Source organism: Pseudochaenichthys georgianus, chromosome 5, assembly GCF_902827115.2.
Source record: "Pseudochaenichthys georgianus chromosome 5, fPseGeo1.2, whole genome shotgun sequence".
In the NCBI taxonomy this organism is placed as follows: domain Eukaryota; kingdom Metazoa; phylum Chordata; class Actinopteri; order Perciformes; family Channichthyidae; genus Pseudochaenichthys; species Pseudochaenichthys georgianus.
The window spans coordinates 17,867,381-17,880,907 of NC_047507.1; the positions used below are offsets into that span (position 1 = coordinate 17,867,381).

Below are 13,527 nucleotides of genomic sequence, written 5' to 3' on the forward strand. Positions count from 1 at the left end.
AGAAGTATTTCTATTCAAAATGGAGCCTGAGATGCTGAAACCTATTCATTGTCGCAGGAATTCCTGCGACAATGAATTCTATACCTCTCCAACATCATGTAGCGTCTCAGAGTAATCATGATAACCACTCTCTCTTACACACACACACTCTCCGCTGACCTCACCTGTTCCGCCTCGGTCACAAACAAAGCCCATCTGGCGAGGTGTGCAGTCCATTAGCATACCACAGTCTCCGGCACAGACACAGGGAACTCTCTGTCATCCATACGCTGTGTTCCAACCCGTCTTCATCCAGCAGGCAGAAATTGTCATTACCATGGAGACTATGGTCAATCATCGCGGAGTAACTCACTCACAACAGGTGTTCAGGTGTTCTTAGTAATGTACTATGTGCAGTATTTGTTCAACCTTTACGATTAAAAGACATTTCCATGTTGTTTGCTTCCCTTAGTAATGCATAGGTCAAACACTTGGATGCATGACTCTTAAGATCAACAGCATCATCATTTAATCAACATACTTGATGTACACAGATTATTGGAGATGAATGTTCAGACTGGATAGCAGGTACTTTTTATATCTGCATTGTTGTATTAGATTCTCACTTTGCCAGCTGTTATGATCTTAGGTCAATATGTGGCAGTGTAGATGATGTGAGCAGTTTGATCTTGTGAAGAAGGTCTGGGAGGTGGCTGAGTGACTGATACGATCTGAGGATTCATAGCTGACCTATTAATAGCAGAAAAGGACAAGCCGTTAATGGGTCCAAAGGTTGACAGGGGTGAAAGGTTTTTTTCTTAAAAGCATGTTGCGAAATGTGTTTTACACCCGAGTGCAGAGAGCTGAGAATGTTATTCATATACAGGCTCTTATGGAGGATACTCTGATAACATGCATTATATCTAATGTTGTTAGCACAGTGATTCGTGCTGTTAGTGAACAGGAACAAGTAAAGCAAGGCAGGGAATGACCCTCAGCTGAACAATTGACTGGTTTCTGTAGGGGACAGCATAAAACCAATTTAAAATATAGATTTTGGTCATAAAGATGCATATTGCAATATGGCAGGTCAACGGCATGTCATGTCAGTTTCAAGAAAACAGTACATGCATCGATTTTTGTGATTGAACATTGTTTATCTCTGTTAAGGTTGAGTGAAACCTTATACAGAATAAACAAACAAAAAAAGACCTTTATTTCAAGGTGTTTAAGGAACAAACAGAACACTAACCTGTGAACACAGTCAAAGACCAACAATGAACCAACAATGACAGACAGAAAAACCAGAACTTAAATACACACAAGACTAATCACACAAACAAGACACAGGTGAGGAGGGAGGAGAAAACACAGGGACACCAGGTGAACACAATCGGGTAATCAGGTAGGAGGGAACAGAGAGACAGGAAGCAACAGGCAAGACAGGGGGAACACTTTTCAAAATAAAACATGAAACCAAAGACATAAAAAGACAAGACAGACAGACAAGACAGATCGTGACAATCTCCCTGTGTTCATGGTCATGATTCATGTTACTTTTGCCAGTTCTGCGGCTCAAATATCCCCTTTATTCTACATCTTAACAGAAAACCAGCAATGAAGTCATTAAAATGTCAAATAATTTGTGGTTTTCAAAGTTTAAATGTGTCATACTATTGTGAGATATTGCATTTGTTCAGGCACATCTGATTGCACTTCAGAATACACTTAATCTCCCTCACAGGCCAGAGGGAGGCAGTATTGCCTTGCAAGTCAAACCATTTCTGACACAAAGAAACTCATCCTACATTAAATAATGAGATAAGTAGACAATAAGTAGATGGATAAAAGTCACAAAGTCCTGTTTACCTGTATCATTAATTATTCCAGTTGGTAGTCACAGAATGTGGCCTTCAAAGATAGCTTTTACTGTGTGTGTGTGTGTGTGTGTGTGTGTGTGTGTGTGTGTGTATGTGTGTGTGTGTGTGTGTGTGTGTGTGTGTGTGTGTGTGTGTGTGTGTGTGTGTGTGTGTGTGTGTGTGTGTACAGAGCCATCTCCATGCTTACAGTATTTATATCCCACCCTATCCGTCCTATCCCTCCCTCTGCACAGGAGAAAATGATCCTGGCAGACCATCTGCAAATACCATGCAGGGCACCGTAATGTTCCCAATATAACCTCATGTTGCAGCACAGCCAGCTGAGGGGTCCGGTCGGCGGCCACAGTGAGCTGTAAGGGAAGTGACAATCACTAAGTCTCTGGATTGTGTTTTCTTTACGGGTTTCGATGCTCAGGATGATGAAAGGGAAAGATTCAGAGGAAGTAGAGATCGACTTGGAGGACTCCAGTGACCCTGAATCTGATAACGGGGAGGAACCTGAGATGCTGTGGAAAGCCCCTCCTGCTCACGAAGAAGAAGAAGACATTCATACCACCACACTGGTGGAAATCAGTGATACTAAGCCTCTGATTAATGTCAGAGACCCCCATGATATAAATGACTGTCTCAAGGTATTTCATTCTTATGCAGTAGTTATTTTCAACTTTGTTTTATAGACCTTTTATGTTTTTGTCACATGCAGTAAATTATCTGAGAATAAAGAAATACACTGAATGATTGCCATGTAGAAGCAAGAGACTGCTTGGCTCATTGTCAAGCTGAGATAATTTATTATTGAAGGTGAAGTCCAACAGGAACATGTCTTATAGTTCACCTCTTTAGCATCAGCACCACTGTCTCTTGTTGTTTCCAGGTGACGTTTGAGGATGTGATTGCTGAACCGGTGTCGGTGCGCAGTGGGGACAGAGTGTGGATCTGGAGTAATGCCCTGTTTGAGGTGTCCAGGGTTTGGATCTACAGGATAGTCACCGTGATTCTGGCAATTCCCATTTCAATTATCTCTGGACTCCTCTTCGCCATCCTCAGCTGCTTCCACATCTGGTAGGGTCGGATCATGTCTACTTGAACATATTAAGGCAATAACAAATAAACTTGTTCTCACTTACTGCTGGATGCCAAGTCACACTGATAGTTGATTTGGCCAGGTGTTGACATATCTATCTGTTTATTATACAGCTGTGATTGAATGTGTTTTGAACGGCAGGATTCAGTATTTTCAAGAACTAAAAGACTACTACACAGAAAAAGACCATTGTTATATTTGTTTGTCTCTTAGTCCCCCAGCTTAAGTGCATTACAATGTAGGAGAGCATGTTTAATTGGTCTTCAGTAGGCTATCTATTTAAAAAGAGGAATCGGAATGAGGAAAATACATTGGCAACAGGTAGACAAATAAATCAAATAACATCTCATTCTATTATATTAGGAAATGTATTGAAAACGAAGTGTGTTATCAGACATAATGTTGATGAATGCTGTACTGATGATAGATGAACTATAAATTGCTTGGAGAGAAATACAGTAAGAAGGTTTAATATCTTGATGGAACCCAAAGTGAAGAAATAATCAGCCTTTAAAATGTCCTTGTGCAGGTTTTGAAATATGTTCTTTCATTGTGACTGTTGTGTTTCTCTTTGACAGGATGGTCGGTCCTTGCAGCCACTGTCTCCGCATCGGTGCCCGCTGGCTGCAGAGCCTATGGAGCATTGTGCTGTCCGTCGTTGTGCGCCCCTTCCTCACGAGTGCTGGGCGATGCTGTGGAGGCTTCAGCATTCACCTGGCCAAGGAATGAGACTCATATCCGGACTGGGATTGTTTTTTTTATGTAAACTTGTTTTCCATTGGACTGAGCCACAGTCCACAGGATGTTTGAATCTTTAATAGTCTATTCAAAATACAATTTTTTATAAATAGTACTTTCTTAAATAACTTACAGTGGTTGATTTGAAGACAACTTTAACGATGAAAGTGACCGTTGTTGATAGTCATGCAGCTCTTTCTATGATACCATATGGACTATTGTCTCTCTATTAATTTTTGATTTTTGAGTGACTTCAGCATACATTTTTGTGCAAATTGATGAATGTATGTTTCTTATTTTATATTGTTAAATGTGTTTATTTCTCTTTAGATAAAACACTTATTAACTGAGTTTTTATCTTGCAGTAAGGCAACTCCTTATGGCAGTATGAATCGCAACATGAGCCTGCTTTCCCCTTGAGAAAAATGTGTAAAGTGTGTGTGTGTGTGCGTGCGCGTGCGTGCGTGTGTATCGACAGTTTAAGGTTGTCAACGCTGGCAGCTGCCTGCTGGCATTCCTGTATTGAAAACATACTGAGTGGCGTTTCAGTTTATAAACCTCCACTCCTCTGCTATGCCCTCCTTGGCTCTGACTGCAGCCACACACACACACACACACACACACACACACACACACACACACACACACACACACACACACACACACACACACACACACACACACACACACACACACACACACACACACACACACACACACACACACACACACACACACACACACACACACACACACACACACACACACACACACACACACACACACACACACACACACACACACACACACACACACACACACACACACACACACACACACACACACACACACACACACACACACACACACACACACACACACACACACACACACACTCTGCTGCTTCATTATTTCAGTTCCACCTTGAGTCAAAGAGCAGGGCTCAGTCTGAAATGAACAGGAACCTGGAGTGGATGATCAGGAATGACAGCTACACCTGGAAGAAGACCTCAAAAAACCCAATAAAATAAAAAAGGGTATGGTCAAGGTTCAAACAATCTCTTTACTTTATTATCACTGAATTGCATTACAGAATTGTGTAATTTTGCGATTATTGAAGCTTGAAAATGTGTGTGTCCAATAAAGATGCTAAACAACCTTTCATACTGTTTTTAAAATCTTTTTTTATTGTCAAGTGAATTAAGTCAGCTTTATGGGACGGGTGGCGCAGTGTGCATCTGATCATCAGATCAAGGGGGGTGCTGGGGAACTCCAGTTCGAAACCCGCTCCTGCCGCCACTGCGTCAGGCCGTTGTGTCCTTGGCCAAGACACTTCACCCGGATTTGCTCCTGTGGGTAATGTCCACAGTACATGTATAATATCAATGTGTACTTGTAAAAGCGCCTCGAGGCGTGAAGATGGATGGTGTGGCGCAGTGCGCTGTGCAATGATCATCAGATCAAGGGGTGAAACCCGCAGCTGCTGCGTCTGTAAAGCCGTTGTGTCCTTGGGCAAGACACTTCACCTGAACTTGCTCCTGTGGGTATTGTCCACAGTGACCATTGCATTGAGTTCCCCTGGCATATTTCATCTAAAGCTGCTCCCTGTGGATACTGCCTGGAACCACATGTTTTGGTTGACATCCTTCCAAGCCATATAAAGATAATTACATTTTAAAACATACTTAATAAGTCAAGAATGCTTATTATCTGATCCAGATACTGACATGTTCCATAATGTTCATCCTACAGTTGGTATGGCAAAAGAAACAGAAAACATCATTTGTTTGAAAATCTGTGCTGCCACAAGGGGGAACCATTATTCTAGTTTGGTCTAAACTAGATTAAATATGCTGTGTGCTCAAAAGCTCAGGTACCCTCATTACCCTAAAACGCTAACCACCTGAAAAACAAGAGATGGAGTTGATAAAAACGTGCAGACACTCGATGTGGAAACTATTTACAAAGTGAATTCCATATTACATCATAAAGGACAAACACTGTTTGATCTGAAGCACAGGAGTCTGCTGAAAACATTGAAAGCAGCCTCTATGTTGTGAAATATTATTATCATTCATGCATATCAACATTCGGTGCAACAACCCATAAAATATAATAATATTAATCTGCCCTAACTTCTTAAAATGCCGTTCAAATGGATTGGTTTGAAGCCTGTGAAACATCAAGATAATTGTTGTGATAATTCCTTGCTTGTCAAGGTCAAATCAGTACATCAACTACAAGAACCAGACGAGGATTCAAGGAGAGAACAACAAACAACTGGGAGTAGAGGATTGTGTGCACAGGAGGTTTGTATCGTTTGTTTAACTCAATAAACAAAATGGTGTAATGGCCACTGCAGTGCCACTGAGGATGATTATATTCTTGAAATGGGGGACTCACAATGTTGCCAGATTGCTGGATCACAGGAAGCCTGGATGGCTTCCAGCTGCCCTCAGTGTCCTCCTGTGCTGGATGTGTGTGTGAGGCTCCTCTGGCTGCTGGTGTTCTTCATGGCGTAAGAGTTGCTCTTGTGCCGGCACTGTCCGTCACAGCTGCAGGAGGAGGCTGTCAGGTAATGTCCACAGCAGCAGAAGAAGCACTGTGTCAGGTCCTGGAACAGGTGACCAGCAAAGAACATGTAGATCCAGGGGTTACAGCAGCTGTTGAGACTGGCCAACAACATGGCGATGATGAAGGCCACATCTAGGGAGAGAGACAGACAAGAACATGCTTGATATTTGTTGTGTCTTCTTACAGGTTCTAGGTAAAACTGTAGCTTATTATAAGACAACCCCAAGTAGCATCATATTAACTCACTACTTCACCAAATCCATGACTGAAATGTGTCCCCCGACAAACACACAATTTCCTCCTGTCTGAGTAACACAGATTGTTATCCTCCCTGTGTGTTGTGTGGCACAGGAAGAGTAAGTCCAACAGAACCCAGAGATTGAATATGGTGCTTTTGGTATTTTCATGGGTTTGTTGACAAGGAAAAATATTTAAAATATTGCCAGCATTATCCTTTAAATAAAAAATGCCTTCTACCCAGTGCATGCTGGGAAAGGATCCAACCCTGCTTCCTGTGAATAGGATAAGCCATCTAAATAATGACCGGATGGGTGGGTCTATAAAAAGCCTCCAAAGTGGCCCATTTTTCTCCATTCCAGTAAGATATAATTACCTTGTTGTGGGCTCAAGTCCAAACTCTGTGTGTGTGTGTGTGTGTGTGTGTGTGTGTGTGTGTGTGTGTGTGTGTGTGTGTGTGTGTGTGTGTGTGTGTGTGTGTGTGTGTGTGTTTTGTTTGGTTTTTAAACTGCACTTTAATGATTGATAGTGTCATGGATGTGGGAACGGTCTGCCAGTTTGGTCCAGACTTCAATACTATTATTTTATGTCACATTGCATTTTGTACATTTTATTTACATTTTGTACCTAATCATTCATTCTATTTTCTGAAGCACCAACATCAAATTGTCACTTTGTTTTTTATTGAAAACATCTCAACAACATTTAGATGGATTGCCATGCAATTGAAAATGAATTATGTCGCACCTAAGGAAGAATTACAATAACTTTGCTCCCCTAACCTTTCCTCAAACACCATTATGGTCATTAACAAACATTAGCATGTTAGCTCTCAATGTCATCTCTACTGAATTAGTATAAGCCCAGTTCAAGCCAGCTGCATCTTTTTTGCGCATCATTTGTAGAGAAATTCAATCACTGTCACGCCGAAGCATTTCAGACAACCTCCAAACATGGAGGAGTATAGCTAAAAGAAATAAGAAGGTTGATGGATGCCACACAAACAGGACTTCATGCTGCCTGACACAACATTGAAAAATGGCTTCAATTAAAGAGGCCGTCTCGGGTGGTAAAGTATTTCTTGTTTTTCTCAATCGATAAAACGTCAAATCTTCGTAGCCATATTAAAGGAGCATGCCATTTGCACAGTGGAATATGGAAGACTTCCAATTATTATTTTACTTCTGTAATGGAGTGAAGAGTGTGCGTTGTCTTCTTCTCCCCTAAAGTGAAATTGCTGACCTGCTCTGTCAGTGTTCTGACTCTCTAGTCCAGAGGTGCCCACACAATTGTCTGTTTTTATGATGCTGGAGGCACCTTCCATGAAAATGGCTGATGGGGTTAATAATAATTAGAACAGCCAATAAAATGTTTGTTTAATAAAGACTTTCCTCTTTGTATGTACTGTATATATTTTTTAATTAATCTTACCACCAGACACAACATGAAAAAATGAATGATACACATCAGGACAGTAACTTAAACTTCAGTATTTTAGGTGTACAGAAACCTCTACTCGTGTTGTTAAATGATATACAGCAATATCTTCCATAAAACGTAGTTGATTGATTTGAATAATAATTACTACCACTGCACAAACAGTGAAAAATAATATGCCTACAATTTATGAATTTGTCTTCTCTGTGGGTTGTATACTCTGCATTCTTTATGCAAATTAATTATAATTATTATTTTTCAAAGTTCGTTTATGATTCATTCAAAGCATTAAAATAAATGAGAAACAGAGAGCGTCATATACCTTTAAGAAATACGTGGGGGCGGGGTTCATAACCCTTTAGGAAACGCCCCTATAGGATCCGCCCCTATACGATCCGCCCCTATACGATCCGCCTCCTTGCTGCGGTCTTGATTGACAGAAAAAGCGACCTATCGCTTTCCAGTCTGTTAACCCAGAATGCAAAGCGATACAAAATCAGTCAAGTGCCGGGAAAACTCAAATTAAGTTAAAGAGACAAACAAGAGACAAACAACAAAATGAGTGTGGGACCGAGCAAGAAGCTAAAGACATACCACTTCCACCCTGAATGGGAGGAAGAATATTTTGTTGTGATGTCACATTCAAAGGTTATTTGCCTTATTTGTAAAGCAAGCGTTGCTCTGCCAAAGAAAGGTAACGTGGAGAGGCATTATCGGAGTGTTCACAAGGCATGTGACAGCGACTTCCCTCCGAGTAGCGAGTTGAGAAAGAGAAAGGTCATGTATTATTGCTACACAAACATTATCTCGCAGTCTTAGTGTCGCCAACTCGTTTCTAACATGCAAAAAGACAAACAAATGCGTCTCTGGTCGGTGTATTTTTGATCTTTCCAAGCGAGACGAGATCTCTCTCTCCCCCGTCTGTGTGCGAGGGGGCGGGGCAGTTTACACACTCGCAGCTGCTATATGCAGCAACACACGGCGGGGATGGCGGAGAGAAGCGCTCCAAGGTGTGGTTAAATGTTACCCGTCTTGAGGTGGACAATGCTCGTTGCCAAGAGTGTTTAGCATGTAAGGGCGGAGCAATTTGTCTAAACATTTAGCAAAAGTGCACCACATTCAGACTGTCTTTCTAGCAGCTCTGTAGCTCCCCCATCCACGAGTAACGTTTCCACGTGTTATGTATGCTAGCAGCAATACAGAGTTAACTCAATTATACAAACATGGGTTAATGATTAGAGGTAACAGAGTTACTCTTTATTTTGTTAAAGTTTCAGCTATTCTGTTTATAGTTCTGTCATCAGATTATTTAATACGATTTGTTAAAACATTGTTGTTTCTTTCGATGTGAAATATTATTTATTTAATTTAAATAAAAAGCAATGTTAATTTTGTAAACAATTTGTTAAGTTAATTTAATAATATATGTATTTTTGAATCAAGTATTCATCTTTATTGTCTTCATTGTTAGTTTCCACATGCCTAAAACAACCTCAAGCTATCTAAAAGTTGATAGCTAAATAAGAGCGTTTGAGAAATTGTGCAAATAGTCCGAATAGTCGATTAATCGATAGATTATTCGATTATCAAATTAGTCGTTTGTTGCAGCCCTATTGTAGTTATCCCATGTATAAATAAAACGTGTTATTCAGCAACCCTTGCAATTTGGGATTTTATTTTTGGTTGGTAGACCTCGGTGAGCTGGTCATTTCAAAAGTAGCTCACCAGCCAAAAAAGTGTGGGCACCCCTGGGTCTTTAGCTTTATTATGAGAGGTGTGCGGTGCAAACTGTCAACTAAATGGCCCATCACAATTATGAGACATGTTCAACAGATAAACACCCTGACCAGAGTTTGTGTGGAGAGTGCAGTTCTCTTAAGGGGAACTACCACAAGATGACAGCTTTTGAACTCTTTTCTTTTTAACCTGTCATTATTCACTTTGACTTACAGTGCATTCATCACTTGTTCGTGCTGCCATGATTGAAGGAAAACATTCAAGATGTACAGATCTTCTGAGATTAAACTAGAACATTTGAAATGTTGTGATTCATAAAGAATGTGCAGATACTACAGATAATTCTGATGATAAAGTGCACAAAGGCAGCGTCCCCTTTATTTTCAGTGTAGCAAGCAGGTTTGATGGGACTGAAGTTAAGATGTTTGTCCTCCCACTTTGAACTCCCCTCAGAAAGGAAACTCAGCTACACGGAGCCTAAACCTGACGGCAAAACTTCAAAGAGGATGCAATAAATCAGAACAGACAAGCAGACAGCCAGTGAAATTGGAATTGGCTCTACTTGGTTCTGATTGAAGGTCCTTTTTGAAAAATGTCACCCATAACGAAATCTTCAATCTACCGGTACACCTTTCATAAAACAACTGCAAATCCTAAAATTACATTATGGATATTTCAAGTTGATAACATGATAACTTCCTCTATTTGTCAATGTTTGCTTTTTGATTTAATGTTCTCATAATTTACTTATTTTACATTTCACATGAGTTTCTTTACTATGAAATTCAGTAAAATCATAATAACTGTCTATAGTAAAGATAAACAGGATTCCAGTTGTAATCTCTAACTTATTTCCATAATGTGGTGTTTTGAACTTTTAAACTGACACATTTTGTATTATTAATGAGAATATTATTGTCTTAATAAACCAATGAAGAACCCAATAAAACAGTGTGTTATCATTACTAAAAACCGGAAAACTGAGCAGTTTTTTTTACATTTCCATAAGTTGACATTGTACAAGGTTTTCATGGGACAGCAAGAAGTTCACAATTGTATAGTTCTTTCTATTTCTATTTCTATTTCAGCACAAATGTGAATACAAATAATTTCCACATTAATTAAATGTTAGGCCTGCTTTGCAAAATTACATGGTAATGTCACAAATGTTTACAATAATAAATGGCATTAATAAATAGCCTAGTTGAGTGTGTCCATCCAAACAATATGGGGGAAAAATACTTCTGTAAAGTGCATGCATTCTTAGCTTTAAACTGTTTATTTTCTCTTTTTTTAACAAAATGTTTCTACAGAAGAAGACCAGGGAAGACACTTACGTCTGGTCTAAAATACTTTTAGGCAATTTGCTCACAGAACCACTTGAAAGGTTATGGAGCATATCTGCTCCCCTGCTCTGTCTTCTTTAATGGCAAATGTAAAAGATATGAGGGGTAAATCTGAAAAAACGATATGCAGTTAAGTAGACATTACATAACTCATCATTGGGAACATAGAGAGAAACCCTTTGATGTCCTGGAACATTTACTCTCTTGATTGCTCCGAAGACTTTCTGGAAACTGATAACCACTGCAATGACAGAGCCATTCATCTGTGTTCACTCAAGTGGGCTCTGAAGTCTAAAGTTAAACACCATTGTGTTGCCTTGGAATTTAAGTGGATTACAATGTATTCCCAGAGATATATTTTATGAGGTGGAATAATGACCCTTGAGGCACTTAGGCCTGGAATATACCTGTAGAAAATCACATGGCTTATGGCAACAAATGTACCAAAGTGAATCTTAGACCAAGAGGGCCATGATTCAAACTGCATCTGTTGGGCATTGGTAAAGGAAAAAAACACATTATTACCTTCTTGTGGTGCAGTAGGATCCCATGCAGACCACATCTGGACAAAGAAGAAGGGGGTCCAGCACACGATGTAGGCAAGGACCACTACAAATGTCATTTTCACTGTGCGGATCTTCGCTTTTGAAATAAGCCTCACACTGCTCACACGGCAGAGGGGGTGAGCTCCGTTGGAGGGCCTTTGAGTTTGAGGCAGGAAATGATCCTTTCTGGTTTTTAAATTGAAATTCTGCCATATTTTAAAACATATCAGGCCATAGCATATGCTTAAAATTGCCACTGGGAAAATGTAAATACTGAGACTCATCCATGTGATGTATGCTTTGGCCCCCCATGGCTGTATAAAGTCTGCCCAGCAGTCATTCACACCGTTCCCGACATCCCGCATGGAAAATATGTACGCTTGAGGAGTGCTGAATACCAGGCTGAGCATCCAAGAGGCGATCACACATGAGCGATCTTTTCTCCTGTGCACGGAGCGGAGTGGCTGGCAGATTGCTAAGCACCTGTCGATGGACATCAGGACAAGCATATAGGTAGATGCAAACATACCCACAACCTGGAGGTATTTGACTAATCTGCAGAGCAAATCCGGGCCGTAGAAGCGAAATGTGATATCCCAAATAAGCTGCGGTAAGACCTGAAAGATAGCAACAACAAGGTCTGCGATACTGAGATGTTTCATGAAGTAATACATCCGAGACTGGCTGTGTTTCGTGGTGTGGATGGCCCGCAGGACGCACAAGTTGCCGGTCAGAGCGAGCAGCAGCACCAGTACCAGGACGGTAACTTCCACTTTGGCCACTTCTTCATTTCGTTTCAAAGGGTTCACTGTGGTGTTTCCTGAATGGCTTTCATTTCCACGACTTGAGTTGCTGCAGGAAACATTTTGCATCCAATTATTCTGCTCGCGTAAAAGGTACTCCATCGTGGGTAAAAGCGCAAGTTGGCGCAGCCCTCGATCACATCACAAAACAGATCCAGGACCTCTATCTGCTGTCTGGTGGTGCAGTTGCACTATACGCACTTTACAGCCAGCCCAATATTTTAAAGTTGATTTTAATTTTCTTCAGGTTGAATTACTGTATGATCCAAAAAGCACCACTCTAGCCTGAAGAGGAACAACATGAACATGAACAATCTTAATTATGACTCTGAATCCTTGCACATTTATCTAAAAACTTTTGAACTATTGCAATCAGTTAAAAAATAATATCACCTTAGCATTACCCAAGGGACTGTGTACAAACGAAGCTTACCTTTGAAGCGAGTTATTATGGTGTCTCGGAGCAGTGCACTCGCTGCCTCCAGATTGATATCTGATTTGCAAAGGCTCTGTAACCACCTATGTCCTTACCGTAGCCCCCTCCCCTCATAATACTTTCCTCGTCTAGAGCAAACTATCTGGGTCCAGTACAAGCACACAGCACTACTACTTATGTCTCTCTCTCTCTCTCTCTCTCTCTCTCTCTCTCTCTCTCTCTCTCTCTCTCTCTCTCTCTCTCTCTCTCTCTCTCTCTCTCATCTCTCTCTCTCTCTCTCTCTCTCTCTCTTCCCCTTCTGTCTCCCCCGCCAGCTGTATCTAGAGTTTAGAGTCTACAATATTTGAATTAATCACTTATTGGATTCAAAGACAGGAACATTTCAGTCTAAACAGCCTCCCTCGTTTTCGAAAGAACACGACCAAATATGGAAAAGAACAATATCTGGAACAGCATCTTGGTGGAATATAATAACATTTAAGTGCATGTTCACAGCGCAGATACTCTGTATGCACATTAACCTATGCTATCAGTGGCTGATAGTTCATGAAGTACTACATGAGTACTACATTAATTAATTCATGCTTTTTCATGCATTAAGTCATGCATGAATTCATAATGATTCATGTACCCTTACCGTAAAGCATCACTTACCATGGCAGTGAGTTATTAAATCAGGTTTCACATTAACACAGGCAACAAAAGGCTGATGGGAGTAATTGTAAAATGTT

The 13,527-nt window shown here is 40.6% G+C and overlaps 2 protein-coding genes across 2 annotated transcripts; one reads left to right on the top strand and one right to left on the bottom strand.

The window, feature by feature from the left end:
• The first annotated feature begins 2,148 nt into the window (after window positions 1–2,148).
• cav4a (caveolin 4a) lies at window positions 2,149–4,324 on the top strand. The gene is made up of 3 exons (XM_034083657.2): window positions 2,149–2,491; window positions 2,734–2,921; window positions 3,522–4,324. The coding sequence occupies exons 1-3, from the start codon at window positions 2,267–2,269 to the stop codon at window positions 3,670–3,672; spliced, it is 564 nt and encodes a 187-aa protein (XP_033939548.1). The 5' UTR covers window positions 2,149–2,266; the 3' UTR covers window positions 3,673–4,324.
• Window positions 4,325–4,502: 178 nt separating this feature from the next.
• oxtrb (oxytocin receptor b) lies at window positions 4,503–12,891 on the bottom strand. The gene is given in 5 exon segments (XM_034083411.2): window positions 4,503–5,031; window positions 6,085–6,180; window positions 6,182–6,387; window positions 11,538–12,645; window positions 12,794–12,891. Coding segments are annotated over 4 exon segments (1,332 nt in total). The 5' UTR covers window positions 12,463–12,645; window positions 12,794–12,891; the 3' UTR covers window positions 4,503–4,926.
• Window positions 12,892–13,527: the final 636 nt, after the last annotated feature.